Source organism: Schistocerca piceifrons, chromosome 3 (genome assembly GCF_021461385.2).
Source record: "Schistocerca piceifrons isolate TAMUIC-IGC-003096 chromosome 3, iqSchPice1.1, whole genome shotgun sequence".
Classification (NCBI taxonomy): Eukaryota; Metazoa; Arthropoda; class Insecta; order Orthoptera; family Acrididae; genus Schistocerca; species Schistocerca piceifrons.
The window spans coordinates 136,515,894-136,538,050 of NC_060140.1; the positions used below are offsets into that span (position 1 = coordinate 136,515,894).

Genomic DNA, 22,157 nt, shown 5'->3' on the forward strand with positions numbered 1-22,157 from the left:
GATAATTTGTATCATAAATAATGTTAGACGAACAATTCATTAATACGTTTACAACACGATTTAAAGATTCCGCCTTTTAGCCTTCAAATGTTGGAAAAAGTCATTTTGAACGTTTGAATTGTAATTTTGATGTAGGACTGTTACCAGCTCAAAATTGTTTCATAAAATCGCATAATTAATTAAATTACGTAAAGATATTCGAGAATGTTCTAGACTGAATACTAAGAACTTAATTGTTAACTATATGCATGTTTCAAAATTGCACTTGTAAAAGGTCGTTAATTTCGGGAATATGAATTATCATTGTACTCGTTTTAATTTCTACTAAAACTCTGTAATGGCAGTTTTTGCGGGGTTAACTTATTACAATTGTAACACCAAACATGAAATAACATAACAATGTCAAAGAACGTAATTGTTAAAAGATGTATAAATACACCTTGTCCAAAGCCTTTGAGGGCGTGTGGTTGGAGGACTAGTTGGTGGGGGGGGGGGGGGGGGGGGGTTTGGTGCCTGTCAAGTTGGGACAGTCAGCCGTTGTATATATATATATATATATATATATAAACAAACAACTGTCGTCAACAGATTAATTGGTATACTTCTGGTAGTGACCCAAGACTTTCTGCAGCGATGTTATCACTTCTAAAAATGTAAAAACATGATACAAGCTGTACTACGTTAAACCTGAATTGATGGGATTGCTACGTTAGATTTGGCAATAGAGCTGATGTGAGAAGTTAAGTTAGATTTGACGTTCGAGCTGGGCTTCTGGACCTGGTTACTTTTTAAATGGGATAGTTACGTTTTAACGTCCACTGATTCCTCTTCCCGTGGTCAGAAGATGCAGCGAAAACTAGGTTGAGACGTACAGCACTAAACAGGGGAAGTATTCAATACATGGCAATAAGAAGTTCCTAGACATTTGCCCTTGCTCTCCGTATATGGCTATACAATACATAGTCCTTTTCTCGCTATCCGCCTACAATACATGAACCAATATTACTCCTGCAATCAATTTCCAATTAAAAAAACCACTGGCACGCGCAGGTGCTCCTCTAACTTTGTTTACGAAACATAGACATAAAGCTAGCTTGCATATGTCGTAAACGCTAACGATTCTGTAATATCCCCTTGGTGTACATCCGAAATTACTTTTAATAATGAAGATTTCACTTCGATAAGAATAACGTTATGAGCTCTGTACGTCGGAACGTTTTAAATCCAGCCACAGGTTATTCCTGCTGTTCGCTAATCACGTGCTTTGTTTACTATGCGGAAGTGGGAAACTGCACTGAAAACCTTCTGTAAATAAGGGAACAGGCATCAACCTGGGCACCCCTTTCTATTAACTAGACCAAGTAGGCGAACGGAGCAAGTTGGGATTCACAAGACGTCTGTTTGCGGAATCCATCTTTATTCCTATACAGGAAATTTTGGTCGTTTAAAATTATCACCTCACGAGAGCATAAAACATGTTCCATAATTCGACAACTATTTGATGCTAGCGATATAGGTCTATAATTACGTGCAGCTTCAATTTTGCGACAGCGCTGTTTGAAAACGGGCATGGCAGCCCCTTTTTGCAGTTACTTGGAACCATTTACTTGCTCCGGCAAACTACGGTAAATTGTTTTTTGAATGGGTGCAAGTTCTTTTGCATAATTCATGTAGCATCGTAGCGGCCTCTCACGTGGTCCAGTTGCGCCTCGTCTGTCGAGCGATTTGTGCTAAATTTTTTGTTCCACGAACTCATTTCCCATATATTTCGCTGAATTTTCCTTTCTGCGAACTCTTTTCTCAATATCTGTCATTTTCGCCGTTCTTGCAATTGTGCTTCTCCACAGTGTTTCAAAAAGAGCCGGCCGATATCATATAGGATTGGAATTGACTTTAACTATATGACTGAAAAGTTTTTATTTTCAGAAGAACCATCTTATTTTAAAGGGGTCTCTTTTAAATGTTTGCACTACACAATCTTGTGATACTTTTAAAATTACGCTTAGAGTCAAAGTTTTCGTTTACTTCTGGCAGATGCTTAATTTACCCTCTTACAGGCGCATGACAAACGTCCACAGAATAATCAGACTCGTCCCATACTTTTGCGAGCATGTCTGGCGTTATTGCATTCACTGCTGCTACTGCTATGCGATGTTGCAGTTCACCCAAGGTTGTTGAAAGGGCGGCACATAGATTAACTCTTATCAGAAACGCCACAGAAAGATTGCACGCACTGTAAGAGCAGGCAACGTTGGAGAACAATGCTGCATTGCGAGATCCCCACACCCCCGATAAAAGCTTTGTACTGTAGAAGGGGCAGTACCCTAATCTGTACGAAAATCACAAAAAAATGGCTGTGAGCACTATGGGACTTAACTGCTGAGGTCATCAGTCCTCTAGAACGTAGAACTACTTAAACCTAACTAACCTAAGGACATCACACACATCCATGCCCGAGGCAGGGTGCGAACCTGCGACCGTAGCGGTCGCGCGGTTCCAGACTGTAGCGCCTAGAACCGCTCGGCCATACGGCCGGCCGAAAATCACACAGTACAGTTGAAACTGAATCGCAGCTGTCGAGAGGGAGAACGCAAAACACCCACCGATGACCACGTCTTGCAGAGCGCAGTAGGGCAAACGAACAGGAGGTGGCAAAAATTTGGAAACACCCAAAACACAATATATTGCCATGCCTAATACGGTGTAGGAATACCGCTGGCATTCATAGCAGCTTCCAGTTGTCTCGGGATAGAAAAATATAGGTCCTGTATGGTTTTTCATGGAATCTTATACTATTCCTCCTGCAGCCCAAATCATCACAGAACTTGCAATATTTTTCACTTAAAAGTTGGAACAGTCTGAAACAGGACACATCCAACCAAATGGCTTTATTCCGTTGCTCCATAGTGCTGGGTTGGTGGCTCCGACAACACGTTTCCTGTTACAAGGCTTATATCACTGAAGAATGGTTTTGGAAATCCATCTTGCTCTGCAATTCGCAGCTTAGGGAGTTCCATTCTGTATGGTTTTCAACGGAATTTTGTACCTCTCCGCCTGCTGCCCAGATCATCACAGAACCTCCGCTACGTTTCACTAAGAAGCTAGAAACAGTGTGAAACGAGACTCATCCAACCAAATAATTTTATTCCGTTGCTACATAGTGCTGGGTTGATGGCTATGAAAACACGTTTCCTGTTACAAGGATTAATATCACTGAAGATTGGTTTTGGAATTTCATCTCACCCTGCAATTCCCAGCCTCTGAAGTTCCCTTCGTCTTGATTTGATGCTGATAGAGATCGCTAATGCGACGTTCAGTTCTGTAGTGACCTTTGCAGCTGTCGTCCTTTTTTTCGTCACAATCCTGTCCAACTAACGTCTGTGACGATCACTCAGTACACTCTTTCGTCCGCGTTCTGACTTAGCGGACGACGTTTGTACGCGTTTCCTGTATGTGGTGTAAATTTTCGCTACTGTGCCTCTTGAAGCCCCAACCACTTCGGATACCTTGGTTACGGAAGCATACATTATGGGAGCACCAGCAATTTGCCCACGTTCGAATTCACGTATCTTCGACCCTATGCACCGAGCAAGGTGGCGCAGTGGTTAGCACAATGGACTCGCATTCGGGAGGAGGACTGTTCAAACTCGCGACCGGTCATCCTGATTTTGGTTTTCCGTGATTTCCCTAAATCACTTCAGACAAACGCCGGGATGGTTCCTTTGAAAGGGCACGGCCGGCTTTCTTCCCCATCTTTCCCATTTCCGATGGGACCGATGACCTCGCTGTTTGGTCCCTACCACTAAATCAACCAACCAACCAACCAACCTCCGACACAGTGCACTCAGAACTACCCAGAACGCTGTTCTGACCACGACTGACGCTTGCAACGTGTTGAGGACACTGCTCACTTCCGTTCGTGGTCAAGTGCAACCGCGCAATTTGTAGGCTTTGCTAGCAATTTGTCTCAGATATTTATATTTATTCACAAACCTCAATGCCTCTCCTTGCACTCATAATTAAATACTATCCATCATATCCGTTACGGATAATATTGCATTGGCTAGAATCTGAATTGATGTTCAAGGGTGTTTTTCTCGCGATGTTTCCAGATTGTAGACCAAGCAACGTATATGATGGCGCACGCATGATGGGGTATGGCTTAACAGTCCACACGTTATGTAATTACACTCATACCCATAAATTAAGGATAATGGTGATACATGGTGAAACAACGCTCTGGTGGGCGGTTTGCGGATTTAAATCACCTCGGGGTGTGACAGTGCGGTGCATTTGACCTGAGGTCGTCGCACGGTGGCGCTGGCAGCAGTCCACATATGCAGAGGTGTGTTGGTGCATGTCAGAGTACGGTGCAGCGAGTAAGTGTGCAGACGTTTTCAGACGTGCTAATGGTGACTGTGTGTTGAAAATGGCTCAAAGAACACATATCGATGACGTTATGAGGGGAAGAATACTAGGGAGGCTGGTCAACCACAGCAGGTCGTAGCCCGGACCCTCCGTGTGCCACAAAGTGTGATCTCAAGACTATGACAGTGATTCCAGCAGACGAAAACCGTGTCCAGGCGCTACAGTACGGGACGCCCACAGTGTACGACTCCGCAAGAAGACCGATATCTCACCAACAGTGACCGCAGACGGTCACGGAGTACTGCAGGTAGCCTTGGTCGGGACCTTAGCTCAGCCACTGGAAGAGTTGTCTCCAGACACACAGTCTACAGACTACTGAACGGACATGGTTTATTCCCCCGGAGACCTGCAAGGTGCATTCCACTATTCCCTGGTCACAGAAGAGCCCGTAAAGCCTGGTGTCAAGAACACGGTACATGGTCTTTGGAACAGTGGTCCCAGGTTATGTTCACAGACGACTCCAGGTATAGTCTGAACAGTCACTCTCGTCGGGTTTTCATCTGGTGTGAACCAGGAACTAGATACCAAACCCTTAATGTCCTTGAAAGGGGCCTGTATGGTGGTCATGGTTTGATGGTGTGGGGTGGCATCATGATTGGTGCACGTACACCTCAGCATGGCTTTGACAGAGGAACTGTAGCAGGTCAGATGTACCGGGACATCATTTTGCACCAGTACGTCCGTCTTGTCAGGGGTGCAGTGGGTCCCACTTCCTCCTGATGGATGATAACGCACGGTCCTACGAGCTGTCATCGTGTAGGAGTACCTTGAAACAGAAGATATCAGGCGAAAGGAGTGGCCAGCTTGTTCTCCAGACCTAACCCCCATCGAGCACGTCTGGGATGTTCTCGGTCGACGTATCACTGCGCGTCTTCAAACCCCCTATGACACTTCAGGAGCTCCGACAGGCACTGGTGCAAGAATGGGAGGCTATACTCCAGCAGATGCTCGACCACCTGATCCGGAGTATGCCAACCCGATGTGCGGCCTGTGTACGTGTGCATGGTGATCATATCCCATATTGATGTCGGGGTACATGCGCAGAAAACACTGGCGTTTTGTAGCACATGTATTTCGGGACGGTACCGTGGACTTACAGATCTGTGTCGTGTGTGTTCGCTATGTGCCAACGCTGTTAGCGCCAGTTTTGTGTAGTGCCACGTTGTGTGGCACCACATTCTGCAATTATCCTTAATTTAAGAGCATGAGTATAGTTTTAAGAATGCAAAGAATTTTCATCACCATGAAATGAAATGTCGTGTGACGAGGGCCTCCCGTCGGGTAGACCGTTCGCCTGGTGCAAGTCTTTCGATTTGACGCCACTTCGGCGACTTGCGCGTCGATGGGGATGAAATGATGATGAGTAGGACAACACAACACCCAGTCCCTGAGCGGAGAAAATCTCCGACCCAGCCGGGAATCGAACCCGGGCCCTTTGGATTGACAGTTTGTCGCGCTGACCACTCAGCTACCGGGGGCGGACTTCATCACCATAAAATACTATAACTGAACAATTAACTGCATCCTGAAAATAGCATTAGTATATTATACAGCACTTAAATATCCATTACTCGTAATATTCACAAGCGCTGCACAAAACGCAACCTCATGTGTCACAACACCAAAAAAAGAAGAAAATACCTGAAACTGCTTATGGTGGTCTCTAGTGCACATTCTGTCATACGATTCTAAAATCGTTCACCATTTTGAAACGCCGACCAGGAAACGTCATGTTCTCGTAGGAACACTGTCCTCCCTGTACAATACACTCCCTCATAAACGAGAGCCTGCTGAAAATTGAAGCCTGATGATTCTTTATGTGAAAACTCATAAAGCTTTTTAAGTAAAACAAATCTTATTAACATTGTACATCTTTATTATTCATGTCTACACATTTATTTCTCAATTTCGTCACCCTGATGACGAACACACCTTGCCCAGTGAGAGATCAGTTTGTCGATGCCGCCATTGCACACTGTTTGTTGACAGAACCACAGTCTCATCTTTTCTTGTACTGCTTCATTATTATCAAAGTGAAGTTCTCGAAGATGGTCTTCAACTTCTTTAATCAGATGAAAATCGGATGGCTCCAAGGTGGGTCTGTCTGTATGGGGAATGATCGATGACAGTGAGCCTAGGGCGTCCGATTTCTGCAGATGTCGCAGCGCTTGTGTGTCGTCTGACGTTGTCTGGCTGACGGAGGTGGTGCTCCACCTGCGGTTAGAAACGTCCGCGCCATACACGCTATAAAGGATGTCTCCTTTTTATTTGACTACTCCTAATAAATAAATATCATTAACGAATGAGAGCTTCGAAGGAATGCAGGCGTAATGATTCCGTCGGTGTAGCCATCATTCCATCTGCTGTCAAGTAGCACGGAACAAGAATAACTAAAAAACGACGGCCGTAACACAAGTGTGTGAAACTGTTGAAAATCGAAGCTGACAGTGGTCGGTATTTTGTAGCTTTCCATTTTACTATACAAGGCTTACGATCTAGCTACACCTATTTCATACCCCAATGGAGTGCATGAGTACTCGCAAGAGTGTAAGAAAATAGGAGAACAGAATGGAAAATTGAAGGTAGATTAGGAGAGGACTAGTTTGATTCAGGAGAAGCAGGAGCACTAGCGATTAATGGAAGAGGACAGATTTACGAAAAACAGGAAAATATATATTGCATACGTAGATACGTGGAAGGCTTTTGATAACAACTAATGGAATAAAATCAATTCCATTCTTAGGAATGGGAGGGGTAAAGGGGTTAACCTCTCTGTTTATGCGAAACAGTCTGGCTGACGGAACGATTCAAAGAAGAAAATCAGGAAACGTGTAACTGATGTTAAGTTTGTAAATTGACGAAGCAGTGATGTGAGTGAGAAAATATCTCGTTGTTGGAGTTGTTTGTCGATGACAGAAAATCAGCGTTATACGTTACGCTCATGATAAAGGAGTAGTCAAGATAAATGAACAGGAATTGTGTCGTGTGCTTCATGAAACAGAACGTGTGCCAGCTAACTGCTGCAATAAACATTTAAACAAGAAGCAGCAGGTGGATATGCTGGATGGCTAACTAGAGTAATAAAATCGAAAAGGTGGACCTGGAAGTACAATAGACACCGAAAGGAGATAGAAAAAGACGTTGTAGTTGGGATAGCAGAAGGAAAAAAGAGTTTTATATAAAAATACTAATATCTAAAAATATAAATCTGGAGACTAGGAAAAGTTTCATGAAAGTTTATCTTTGGAGTGCAACTCTATGTATGCGAAAGATGGACAGTGGAGAGGGCAGAGATTACACGAACAAAAAAGTTTAAAATGTGTTATAGCACTATGTTGAAGCCAACATGCACTGATCGACTAAGAAATGAAAAAACTTCCTGGCAGATTAAAACTGTGTGCCGGACCGAGACTCGATCTCGGGACCTTTGCCTTTCGCGGGCAAGTTCTCTACCAACTGAGCTACCCAAGGACGACTCACGCACCGTCCTCACAGCCTTAATTCCGACAGTACCTCGTCTCCTACCTTCCAAGAAATGAAGACTTCAGCAACGATTTTTCTTCTTTGGGGCCAGCAGCATTATATATGTGAGATAATGACAGGATTATTAGAAAAATGCAGCACAATAGCTGCTTATGATAATTGGTGTTTATTCACCATGGACTGTTTTGGCGTTTATCAGCATTGTCAAGCACCTGTGAATACAATTGTGATGAGGACGTGTATAAAAGTGAATGTCATTTATTAAAGTGACTGACTGATGATCATAGCTGTTAAGTCCCATAGTGCTCAGAGCCATTTTATTAAAGTGACTGTTTCACTTACGTCTAGGCTGACGTCGTTAGTAAACTATCTTACAAGTGTCACTGCTTTGATAAGATAGTAATTTATGTATTTACATTGTCGTCCTTGGTTGCCTAGCGGTTCTAGGCGCTACATTCTGGTACCGCGTGGCCGCTACGGTCGCAGGTTCGAATCCTGCCTCGGGCATGGGTGTGTGTGATGTCCTTAGGTTAGTTAGGTTTAAGTAGTTCTACGTTCTAGGGGACTGATGACCTCAGAAGTTAAGTCCCATGGTGCTCAGAGCCATTTGAACCATTTTTGTATTTATATCGAAATATGTTTACAGTGGTTTGACAGTTCAACTCTTACGACGCTATATGTGTACAAAGCTTATGCAGACGAACAGCGATATTATTTTCTTAACTAGAATTTGTTACGATTGTCTTCGGCTGTTGCAAATATTACTTCAGATTTATCCATTTTAGTGTTCTAAAAGTTCAATAAAGTTTTTGAGGTAGTACTTGAGGCTAAATTAGGTACATTCGTTTAGTATTTATCGTGGGTATTTTCTTGTGTGTATATGGATTTCCAATCATTCAAGAACGTTCACTGCAAATCCTTTTGGTATGCTGCGCAGAATCTTGAGTGTATTTTCGACTGTATCAGCAATGTGGTTCAGAATTTTCAAATGTAGAAAGAAACTCGAGTGATTATTTTCGCTGTCTCTTTTGTGTTCCTTATATCCGACGTTAAAATTAATTAACCTCTACAACGATTCAACTAGAAGAAGTAGCCAATAAAAAAACAAAACAAAAATAAGAGATTCGTGGTTAGGATCATATTACGACATGAGTCATTGCTGAAAACGGTATCTGAAGGGATGGTGGAAGGAAAGAATCACAATGACAGGCAAGGATAGAGAATGAGCAAAATGAAAATAGCCCAGAAAATATTTCATGCACCTAAAGATGGACAACTCTGCTTGCATCAGCCGCACCCCGGGTCGGATTCTGTTAAGTTGCGTTGCCTACCTTAGGGAGCACGAAATATTTTCTGGACCAGTTTTCTAATGTCATCATGCACATGGTAGATCGTACGTGATGAGGGATAAGGTTAACGTGGAAACAGTCACTGGCAAACGAAGAAAATTTGAGAGCTGCATCTAACCAAATTCAGGGTTGCCGACCTAGACTGTCTATGAAGCTGTTACAGTATATTGGTTCTCACACTCTGTGTTCGAACGGAGTCTGAAACCATGCTAAGCAGACAGCAGGGCACCGAGCGGTAGTTTACCGGCACAACCGCTGCGTTCAGCGGGCGGTCTACATGTCAGGGATTATCACGAATGCTTGTCATTTCACTGCCAACCAACACACAAAGTACGTGTAGGCGTGCTGAGAGATAACGCCTCCAAATTTTTTGTGTGAAAACTGTCAAAGCTTTTTAAATAATAGAAACATTACTAACAACTTTATTCTTCATGTCTGTACATTTATTTCTCGACAGCCACCCCGGGGACGAACACATTTAACCCAACGAAAGACCAGCTTCTTGATACCGTTGCTGTACAATGTCTGACTTTATTGAAGGAGTCACAACCTCACCTCTGTTTGCACCACGTAATCACTATCAAAGTGAATTCCTCTGTGGTGTTTTTTAAGTTCTGGAAACAGATGAAAATCGGATGGGACCAAGTCGGGATTGTATGGATGGTGATCGGAGCCCAAGGAGTCCTACTGTTAGAGATGTCGCAGTACTAGTACGTGGCCTGGCATTGTCATGCTGAAAGGTAGGATGCTCCATTTATGGACGAACTCTTCGAATTCGGAACACGATTACAGCACGTTTTTTGTGAAGCACCGAAATAGTTACGTTACACACCGCCACCTTACGCGCTGTAATTCGGAGCCCTTTAGTGACAGAGGGCTGCAAATATGTACACATGAACGATAAAGATGTTGAATATTAATAACGTTTGTTTTTATAAAAAGATTTCAGTGTCTTCACATAAAAATTCGGAGACATTACTTTTCAGCACGCTTGTAAATTTGTGTTGCTGTCGTCTCCTCCTTTAACTTTACATCTATCAACTCGTTCTTGTGTCCTCAAACTTCGCCTGAAAAATTGTACGATAACCTGGGCGCTTAATATTCGTTCAGAGGAAGGGGAAAGTGTTGAACCTAGCCATCCCTTTAATAGAAGATAGACATATTTCCATATTCCATTTTGAAATGATAGCATTCAGTGTATGTATACCGCAGTCTTTTTCTAAAATTACAAAAATTATTCCGGAAGAGAAAGGTTTATCCAAATGTGAAAAACTGTTACAAGGCACATGGTCATACCTACAAACGAATAATCTATTCAAATTTAAAAGTTGTTTCAGTACAACTCTACTACACTTCAGTAATCAATAAGTGATATCAGATTAACAAGAAGTGTTACTAGAAATCAATTACAAGTTAAAAACAATCTGAAATTCAAGTTAGACAGGTAACACAAATTCCTGTTTTCAAGACAGGGAAAATTGGTAGGAAGTTAAAACAACTAAGTTCATTTGGAAACATCACGTGTTTCATGGTAGCAGACTTTCTTCCGTTTGAAGGTATAAGATGGTCCACGACTATGAAATATAGGTTAACCGCCCACACATTATGTGACTAGTTTTGAAAATTTACAGAATTTTATTCACCATAGAGCTCTGTAACTGAAGAATAAATAATATCCTCCATACAGTTTGTGTATATTATACAGCAGTGAAATATGTATAGCTCGTAATATTTACAAACGATGCACAAAACACATCCTCACCCCTCACAACAACAAAAACAGTAGAAAATGCCAGAATCCGGTTATGGCGGTTTGTACAACGCATTTCTGCATGTGATTCTAACATCAGGCATTAGACAGAAATGCGTCCAGGAAACGTCATATGTTCCTAGGTACACTACCCTTCCGGCACAACACTATCACCTACTGAATCTACTTGTTGAGTACATGCAGAGTAAACATTGACAAATAAAGACCTAAGTGCTATAAACAGTTAATTTTTAAGCAATCTAAAGTAAGTCGCTGTCTCTAACGAAGCGCAGGTGATAATCGGCACCAGCCGTGGTGTAAAGCGTTGAAATAAGTCACTCCATTCCCTGAGACGTAATTTATTGCACGTATCACGAAAACACTCTTTGCTTAAAGACGATTATTAAAGAAGTAGCGTTGCACTCTACCAAAACTGTGGTTCGGTAGTTTTGGTACAGTACATAAATGACCTACTAAATGATACGAGCACCGGTAGAATTCGTAGCTTTGGTAGGGAACGCAACATTAACGAATGAAACTTCCTGGCAGATTAAAACTGTGTGCCCGACCGAGACTCGAACTCGGGACCTATGCCTTTCGCGGGCAAGTGCTCTACCAACTGAGCTACCGAAGCACGACTCACGTCCGGTACTCACAGTTTCACTTCTGCCAGTATCTCGGCTCCTACCTTCCAAACTTTACAGAAGCTCTCCAGCGAACCTTGCAGAACTAGCACTCCTGAAAGAAAGGGTATTGCGGAGACATGGCTTAGCCACAGCCTGGGGGATGTTTCCAGAATGAAATTTTTACTCTGCAGTGGAGTGTGCGGTGATATGAAACTTCCTGGCAGATTAAAACTGTGTGCCCGACCGTGACTCGAACTCGGGCACACAGTTTTAATCTGCCAGGAAGTTTCATATCAGCGCACACTCCGCTGCAGAGTGAAAATTTCAGCATTAACGAATGTGTGAGAATGAAACTGGGAGCCGACGAAATGTCTTTGTATTTTGTTTGATTGTTTTGCGTATAATTAGAAATACATATCGTTCAGTGTTAGGGCACCGAATATTTTATATCCATATAAAATATAAACTGCATTTTATAAGTAAAAAAATTAGTTAATCGCGTAACTACTGCGCATTTACGTAAGAAAAGTAATTCATTTTGATGCACTTACAGATTACATGCACAAACATAGAAAAGCTATATGATTACTGTTATTTTGTTCTCCATCATTATCAAAGGAAAGAGTTCCCTGTTATTATTGATACGTGCGAAATTTGTTGACGAACAACAGAAACATGTTTGATATAAGATCGACGAAGTATTGAAGCGGTGTATATGTCACTGTTTTGCTTTTATGTCAATTTTAACTTCCTTTTAGGAAATTGCGTTTTCTAACGCTATATAATAAATACATACGAGTAGTCTTATTTTTGCTGCTGCAACATTCCTCTGTTTTACGTTACGAATCAACAGTTTTCGAATAAAATCAGAATTAAACATTAACAATTTCAATTTTGCTGTAAATATTGTTATTGTTAAGTAACAGACAGAAGAATAACTATGTAGAACAAAAATGTTCCGTTGGTTATGCGGTCTTTTACATATCGTCATTCAATTTCTAGACAGTTTAACCCTCCAGGAGACTGATCGCCTACGCAAACAGAGGGATCGAAATGAGGTAACGCCCGACAGTTATGCAACACACCTGACGTGGAGATAACGCGGTTACAATGTTAACTGACCAAAGCTACTAAAAAAAAACTACCGTAATTTATGCTTACTTATGACAGTCTACGGAAGCGTACGACAGTTTACAGCTCTATTTATAAGTAATTTCTCTAGTGGTCTGGGGACATTAAGGAAGGCAGATGTCTTGTACTGCTATTAAATAGCGGCTCGCCTCAGCATAGAGGCTAGGTATGCAGGAGAGCTTCTGCGGAGTTTGGAAGGCAGGAGACGAGGTACTGGCGGAATTAAAGCAGTGAGGACGGGGCCTGGTTCGTGCTTGGGTAGCTCAGTTGGGAGAGCACTTGCCCGCAAAAGGCAAAGGTCCCGAGTTCGAGTCTCGGTCGGGCACACAGTTTTAATCTGCCAGGAAGTTTCTTGTTTCCGGTTGCCGGCGGAATCATGATTGTAGCCAGATGTGCACCTCTTCGTGCCAAGCGAATCGACGACAACGATTATCGTTTTTGAGCGAATCAAAATGTGGAAATCGCATGACGGAAGAACGGGATTGTGTGGGTGAAGTGCAAGGGCTTCCCAGCGAAATTTCTGCAGCGTACTGGGAACAACCTTGGCAACAAGTGGAAATCCCTTACACACCTTCCATACGGTCCCGATCTCTACCCACACGATTTCCATATTTTAGGTGCACCGAAAAAAAGACATTCGTGGACCTTGATTTGTTCTGGACGAAGAGGTGCACGCCAGGATATAATCATGCTTCCTCGGGCTATCGCAAACATTTTTCGATGAAGGTTCAAAATGGTTCAAATGGCTCTGAGCACTATGAGACTTAACTTCTGAGGTAATCAGTCCCCTAGAACTTAGAACTACTTAAACCTAACTAGCCTAAGGACATCACACACATCCGTGCCAGAGGCAAGATTCGAACCTGCGACCGTAGCGGTCGCGTGGTTCGAGACTGTAGCGCCTAGAACCGCCCGGCTACTCTGGCTGGCTTCGATGAAGGCATTGACCGTGTTGTCTCATAGTGGGACAAATGAACTGACAGTTACGGCGATTACTTTTGAAATAATAAGGAATTTACTTCCTTCTTTCTATTTATCTCGTTTTTATTTGACTGCCCCTTATACACTGAAGCGCCAAAGAAACAGGCATAGGCTTCCGTATTTGATTATAGAGATATGTATACAGGCAGTATCCGGCGCTGCGGTCGGCAACGCCTATGTAAGAAAAACAAGTGTCCGGCGCAGTTGTTAGATTGGTTACTGGTGCTGTAATGGCGTTATTGCTGTGTCCAACCACTTACTTGAGTTTGAACGTGCTGTTATAGTCGGCGTACGAGTGATCGGACATAGCATCTCAGAGGTAGCGATGAAGTGGGGATTTTCCCGAACGACCATTTCACAAGTGCAACGTGAATATCAGGAATCTGGTAAACCATCAAACGTCGGAAATCGCTGCGGCCGGAAAAAGTTCCTGCAAGAACGGAACCAATGACAACTCAAGATAATCTTTGAAATTGCTGCAGATTTCAGTGCTGGGCCATCAACAAGTGTCAGCGTGCGAACCATTCAACGAAACATTATTGATCCGGGCCTTCAGAGCCGAAGGCCCACTCGTGTACCCTTGATGACTACACGACACAAATCTTTATGCCATGCCTCGGCCCATCAACACCGACATTGGACTGTTGATGACTGGACACATGTTGCCTGGTCGGACGAGTCTCGTTTCAAATTGTATCGAGCAGATGGACGTGTACGAGTGTGGAGATAACCTCATAAATCCATGGACCCTGCGGACAGTAAGGAACTGTTCAAGCTAGTGGAGGCTCTGGGATGGTTTGGGGCGTGTGCATTTGGAGTGATATGGGAACCCTGATACTTCTAGACACGACTCTGACAAGTGACACGTACGTAAACATCCTGTCTGATCACCTGCATCCATTCGTGTCCATTGTGCATTCCGACGGACTTGGCCCTTTCCAGAAGGACAATGCGACACCCCACCCGTCTAGAATTGCTACAGTGTGGCTTCAGAAACACCCTTATGAGCTTAAATACTTCCGCTGGCCACAGAACTCCCCAGACATGAACATTATTGAAGTATCTGGGATGCCTTGCAGCGTTCTGTTCAGAAGAGATCTCCACCCCTCGTATTCTTACGGATTTGTGGACAGCCCAGCAGCATTCATGGTGTCAGTTCCCTCCAGCACTTCTTCAGACATTAGTCGAGTCCATGTACCGTCGTGTTTCGGCAATTCTGCGTGCTCGAGGGGTCCCTACACGACATTAGGAAAGTGTACCAGTCTCTTTGGCTTTTCAGTGTAGCATATATGGCTCACTGTGGGAAGGTCACCAGTGCAGTTACTTGTTGCACGTATTCGAACAGGTGACTACTGCCTCTCTCCAAATGAGTTTCTCCTAGGAATGTGGAGCCACTTACCCAATGTGAGTGACGTCACTGCAGGTTCTGGCGGGTTGTCAGTGTCAGATTCAGGGACTAGCGAGCACCTGCTGTCAGCTTCAGGCACCGGCGAGCAGCTGGAGTCAGCTTCCGGTTCCGGTGCGGCCGTGGATCCCTGAAACAAACAGTCCGACATCAGAAGCTGCGGGCCAGTGCCTGGCTCACCGCGCGGCTCACAGCAGCTCTGCTATCTGCAGGCCACGGTGTAGGGATGCGAAAAATACACCAAATTATAACCGATACCGATATTTTGGTTTTGAATAACTGGTATTTTTTGGTATTTATTTGGTCTCTGTTATAATAGGTGTCATATTTTATGCTAATAATTGAGTAAAAAATCGAAATATCAATTAGCCATAGCAGTAGTGCTAAAATTATTCGTTTCTAAGTAAACGTTGTTCAAAAAGGACGTAATCTTATTCGTAAAGTTTGCGTTGATTTGAAATTTGCGTTAAATTAGAAAATGGGAACAATTATCAGTGATGTTTTAAAAACAATTCCGACAGAAACGAACAACAAACACATGGCATAAGAATTGGTATAGCACTGCTTGTTGCTGTTGGCGTGTGTCTTGGCTTAAGGTACGCCTGCACGTGGAATGTTCAAGACTTGTCCCCGCGTGGTCTATACGTTAGTTTCTCGCTGTCTTCGCCGGACATTCGTAGTATTACAGAATGGCACCAGCCCCAGTTTGGAAATATTTTTACTAAGTGACTTAACAGTGAAGCACAACGCCCCATTTGCTTTAAAAGCTTAGAGATCTGACTTCTGTCAAATAATACAGGAGGAAGGAAATTATGGGAACAGTAATAAATCAAACCCTTAACAATTCATTTATAGTATACACTGAAAATATAAAACCACTGATCTGTTGCGTGTGTCTAGATAATACGCCTTTATTTGCTCGCAGCCCTTGAAAAAGGACAAATTAACCCGAAAAACAGATTTCTTCAGTCTCAGTTTCCACGCTTTATCGCCGACTGTTCGTAAAGCCCAAATATACCCCCTGCGGGTCCGGGGTAAGAATAGGCCCGAGGTATTCCTGCCTGTCGTAAGAGGCGACTAAAAGGAGTTTCAACCTTTTCGGCCTTCCATGTAATGGTCCCCCTTGGGGTTTGACCTCCATTTTTCAAAATTCTACAGAAGTACGAGCCTTTTGGGGAAGGACACCTTACATGGTGTACCACTGGTCCTAAGTGCACTAAGACCTTGGCACTCAGCATTGCACCGGCGTTGTAACCTTACCCACTATTCCTCAAATTGGGCCTCAACGCCTGATGGGTTGTCCAAGTTACGCCCATAGTGCATCTCCATCTGCACCAGCGATCATGATGGACTTTCCATGGCACCAGAAATCCAGCACGGTAGCCAGCCCGTTGTGGTGGGGTCGTCATGTACCCTCTAGGTTGTAGCCCCCTGACAACACAGGGATCGTACTGCCGATACCTGAGCTGCACCCTCCCCACGTCGGCCAAGGAGTAGATGCCCGTCTCCTTGGGGCATCAGGACTCCCGGCAATGGTCATCCTGCCAGGTGGCCCTTGCTGCGGCTGGGTGGCGCCCGTGGGGAGAGCCCCTGGTCGGAGTGGGTGGTATCGGGGCGGACGTTTCGCAGATGAAACGTCAACATGTATCTGGTCGCTCTGCGGCCTAGTCTTTCAAAAGAAAAGGTACCGTTTCTAGTTCTGGTTCTCCTGCCCTTTCCCCCTTGGCCACTCCATGGGAGGAGGGACAGGCCCGCCGGCTTGGGGCGAAGTACTTCCCCGCTATTTGGTCTGTTCTCGAACCGTTGGGGGGACGTTCGCCACCTCCAAGCCCATGTTCTTTGTTCAGCACATTGAGGACGTCTTCGGGGAAATCGAGGCTCTCAGCAAGATGCGTTCAGGGTCTGTCCTTATCAAGACCACCTCCGCCACACAGTCGGCGGCGCTCCAGGCGTGCGACCGCCTAGGGGACATCCCAGTATCCATTGTCCCACATCTGGCACTAAATAGGACGCAGGGGGTTATTTTTCATCGTGACCTCCTGCTGCAATCTGATGAGGAGCTCAGGGCCAACCTGGAGCTCCGAGGCGTGCATTTCGTCCGGCGAGTCCAGCGCGGCCCCAAAGACCGTCGCATCGACACCGGGGCCTTTATCCTCGCCTTCAAGGGGGACGATCTCCCGGAGAAGGTGAAGGTGATGTGCTACCGGTGTGACGTGCGACCTTACGTCCCGCCTCCTATGCGCTGTTTTAGGTGTTTGCGCTTTGGGCACATGTCATCACGGTGTGAGGCTGAGCCCCTTTGTGGCGATTGTGGACGTCCTCTTCGTGAGGAACATACATGCACCCCACCACCTCGGTGCGTTAATTGTCCTGGCGTCCACTCGCCTAGATCCTCAGACTGCCCCGCATATCAGAAGGAGAAAAAGATACAAGAAATCAAAACTTTGGATCGGCTCTTTTATTCTGAGGCCCGGAAGAAGTATGACCGCCTCCATCCCGTGCCATTGACCACCTCGTTTGCCTCAGTTGTGTCCACTCCTTCCGCGGTATCCTCACCCCTATCCTGTCCCCCCTCCACCTCCTCCACCCATCAGGGGGCTCTGCCTCCGCCTCCCAAATCCCTCCCTTCCAAATCCTCCTCCCCCGTGGCCCCCACCCCCTCTGCCCCAGGGGCCACCCTTCCTCCTCCTCCTCCCCCCACGCCACCTGAGAAGCGATCCTCTTCTCAGGCGTCCATCGGGGAAACGTTCCGGACCCCAGCTTCCGAGGTCCGGCGTTCCAAAACGGACCCCGCGCGTGAGGACCTTCTTCGGGTCCAGCCCACCATCCCTGTGCCTCCTCGGCCTTCCAAGAAGGCCTCCAAGAAGAAGTCTCTATCCCCCTCTCCACCCCGGCGCGTTTCGTCTGACGCTCCATCCGTGAGTCGCTGCTCCCGGCCGTCCTCAGTTTCGCCGGGACGCTCTGCTGCCAGGCGCTCCGCCGGCCTTTCGTCGGCAAATGATGCGGCCCGTCCTACACAACCAGGGACAGCGGCCGCAGCTGGCGACGAGTCGATGGAACCGGATCCGCCTCCCGTCGGTTGTAGCGTAGTTCCCTCGCAACCTGGCCCTCCGCGGCCGTCGAGGTGACCAGCTCTTCCCCCATCTCGTTCCACCAACCTTTTGACTAGCGATGGCGTTGTTTCATTGGAACATACGAGGTATCCGATCTAATCGGGAGGAATTACAACTGCTCCTCCGCCTGCACTGTCCGCTCGTCCTTGGTCTCCAGGAAACCAAGTTGCGCCCGACTGACCGTATTGCCTTTACCCACTATACCTCGGAGCGGTATGACCTCACCCCTGTGGACGGTATCCCAGCTCATGGTGGGGTCATGTTGCTCGTTCGGGACGATGTTTATTACCATCCCATCCCATTGACCACCCCACTCCAAGCAATAGCTGTCCGCATTACTCTTTCTGCTTTTACTTTTTCAGTTTGTACCATCTACACTCCACCATCATCTGCTGTTAGTCGGGCTGACATGATGCACCTGATCGTTCAGCTTCCCCCGCCGTTTTTATTGTTTGGCGACTTCAATGCCCATCATCCCCTTTGGGGCTCTCCTGCATCCTGTCAGAGAGGCTCCCTCTTGGCAGATGTCTTCAACCATCTCAATCTTGTCTGCCTCAATACCGGCGCCCCGACTTTCCTCTCGGACTCTACTCATACCTACTCCCACTTGGACCTCTCGATCTCTTCTGCCACTCTTGCCCGTCGGTTCGAGTGGTATGTCCTTTCTGACACCTATTCGAGCGACCACTTCCCCTGTGTCGTTCGTCTCCTGCACCAGCCCCATCCCCACGTCCTTCGAGCTGGAACATACTGAAAGCTGACTGGGGACTTTACTCCTCCCTGGCGACCTTTCCGGACCACGATTTTCCCAGTTGTGACAGTCAGGTCGAATACCTCACGGCTGTTATCATCAATGCTGCCGAACGTTCCATTCCTTGTACTACTTCTTCTTCACGTCGCGTTTCCGTCCCCTGGTGGAACGAGGCTTGTAGGGACGCTATCCGTGCTCGACGACGTGCTTTACGCACCTTTCGCCGCCATCCTACGTTGGCGAATTGTATAGAATACAAACGACTCCGAGCGCAATGCCGTAGAGTCATCAAAGACAGCAAAAAAGCTTGTTGGGCCTCTTTCACCAGCTCCTTTAACAGTTTCACTCCCTCTTCTGTCGTTTGGGGTAGCCTGCGCCGGCTGTCGGGCATTGCGGCCCACTCCTCGGTACCTGGCCTGACCTCAGGTAATGAGGTCCTTGTTGATCCTGTGGCTGTCTCCAACGCCTTTGGCCGCTTTTTCGCGGAGGTTTCAAGCTCCGCCCATTACCATCCTGCCTTCCTTCCCAGGAAAGAGGCAGAAGAGGCTCGGCGACCTTCCTTCCACTCGCTGAATCTGGAAACTTATAATGCCCCCTTTACTATGCGGGAACTCGAACGTGCGCTTGCACTGTCCCGGTCCTCTGCTCCGGGGCCAGATGCCATTCACGTTCAGATGCTGGCACACCTTTCTCCGGCGGGCAAAAGCTTCCTTCTTCGTACCTACAATCGCGTCTGGACCGAAGGTCAAGTCCCCATGCGTTGGCGTGACGCCGTTGTTGTTCCTATACCCAAACCTGGGAAGGATAGACACCTTCCTTCTAGTTACCGCCCCATTTCTCTTACAAGCTGTGTCTGTAAGGTGATGGAGCGCATGGTTAATGCTCGGTTAGTCTGGATTCTTGAATCTCGACGACTACTTACTAATGTCCAATGCGGCTTTCGTCGCCGCCGCTCCGCTGTTGACCACCTTGTGACCCTGTCGACATTCATCATGAACAACTTTTTGCGAAGGCGCCAAACGGTAGCCGTGTTCTTCGACTTGGAGAAGGCTTATGATACCTGTTGGAGAGGAGGTATCCTCCGCACTATGCACAGGTGGGGCCTACGCGGTCGCCTGCCCCATTTTATTGATTCCTTTTTAACGGATCGAAAGTTTAGGGTACGTGTGGGTTCCGTATTGTCCGACGTCTTCCTCCAGGAGAACGGAGTGCCTCAGGGCTCCGTCTTGAGCGTAGCCCTTTTTGCCATAGCGATCAATCCAATTATGGATTGCATTCCACCTAATGTCTCAGGCTCCCTCTTTGTCGATGACTTCGCGATCTACTGCAGTGCCCAGAGAACATGCCTCCTGGAGCGCTGCCTTCAGCGTTGTCTAGACAGCCTCTACTCATGGAGCGTGGCAAATGGCTTCCGGTTCTCTGAAGAGAAGACAGTTTGTATCAACTTTTGGCGATATAAAGCGTTCCTTCCGCCATCCTTACATCTCGGTCCCGTTTTTCTCCCATTCGTGGACACAACTAAGTTTTTAGGGCTCACGTTGGACAGGAAACTGTGTTGGTCTCCACATGTCTCTTATTTGGCGGCCCGTTGTACACGTTCCCTTAATGTCCTAAGAGTTCTTAGCGGTTCATCTTGGGGAGCGGATCGCACTGTCCTGCTTCGCTTGTATCGGTCCATAGTCCGATCGAAGCTGGATTATGGGAGCTTCGTCTACTCGTCCGCTCGGCCGTCCCTCTTACGCCGCCTCAACTCCATCCACCATCGGGGGATACGTCTTGCGACCGGAGCCTTCTACACTAGTCCTGTGGAGAGTCTTTATGCTGAAGCTGCCGAATTACCATTGACTTACCGGCGCGACGTACTGCTGTGTCTGTATGCCTGCCGGTTGTTGTCTATGCCCGACCACCCCTCTTACGAGTCCTTCGCCGATTCTCTCGACCGTCAGTACGGGTTGTATGTGTCTGCCCTGCTGCCACCCGGAGTCCGCTTCCGTCGCCTGCTTCGACAATTGGATTTTGCCCTCCCTACCACCTTCAGAGAGGGTGAGAGCCCGACACCACTTGGCTCCAGGCTCCGGTTCCTATTTATCTCGACCTCAGCTCACTCCCGAAGGAGGGTACTCCGGCTGCAGTGTATTGCTCACGGTTTGTCGAAATTCGTGCTCGACTTGCCGGTCACACCTTTATTTACACCGATGGCTCCAAAACTGACGATGGTGTCGGCTGTGCCTTTGTCGTCGGGGCCGCCACCTTTAAATACCGGCTCCTCGACCAATGTTCCAGCTTTACGGCCGAGCTTTTTGCTCTCCATCAGGCCGTTCAGTATGCCCGCCGCCACCGCCATTCATCGTATGTACTCTGCTCTGACTCGCTCAGTGCTCTTCAGAGCCTTGGAGCTCCCTATCCGGTCCAGCCCTTGATTCGATGGATACAGCAGTCCCTCCATTCTTTCGCTAATAATGATGGTTCTGTCAGCTTTCTGTGGGTTCCCGGACATGTAGGAGTGCCTGGGAATGAGGCTGCGGATGCTGCAGCCAAGGCTGCAGTCCTCCTGCCTCGGCCAGCCTCCCATTGTGTCCCGTCATCTGACGCTTGTGGGGATGTCTGTAAGAGGCTTGTGTCGTTGTGGTGGGATGCTTGGTCATCCCTCCAAGGAAACAAGCTCCGGGCAGTAAAACCGCTCCCAACTGCTTGGACAACATCCTCCCGACCATCTCGGCGCGAGGAGGTCCTTCTGACCAGGTTGCGGATTGGGCATCGCCGGTTTAGCCACCGCTACCTGCTCTCCGGTGATCCAGCCCCGCAGTGCCCTTGTGGTCAGGCATTAACAGTGCGCCATGTTTTATTGTCGTGTCCCCGTTTTAATCAATTTCGTGTTATCCTGTCCCTGCCATCTACTTTACCGGATGTTTTAGCTGATGACGCTCGAGCAGCTGCTCGTATTCTGCGTTTTATAACTTTAACTGGCTTGTCCAAAGACATTTAACCTTTTTACTTATTTTATCTGCATCTTTGTCAGGTGCTTCTGGTGTCCCCCCATCCCCTTGAGTTTTAGCAGATTCCATTTGCTCTAACACCAGTGACTGGGCGCTAATGACCTCAGCAGTTGAGCGCCCTTAAACCCTACAAAAAAAAAAAAA

The 22,157-nt window shown here is 46.5% G+C and overlaps 1 protein-coding gene across 1 annotated transcript in view; it reads right to left on the reverse strand.

Moving 5' to 3' along the window:
• LOC124787786 (arylsulfatase B-like) overlaps nt 1–22,157 on the reverse strand; it is a 331,394-nt gene that overhangs the window by 168,461 nt on the left and 140,776 nt on the right. The window contains exon 2 of the mRNA XM_047254689.1: nt 15,148–15,283. Within this exon, the coding sequence (XP_047110645.1) occupies nt 15,148–15,283 (136 nt within the window). The remainder of the gene's footprint in view (nt 1–15,147; nt 15,284–22,157) is intronic.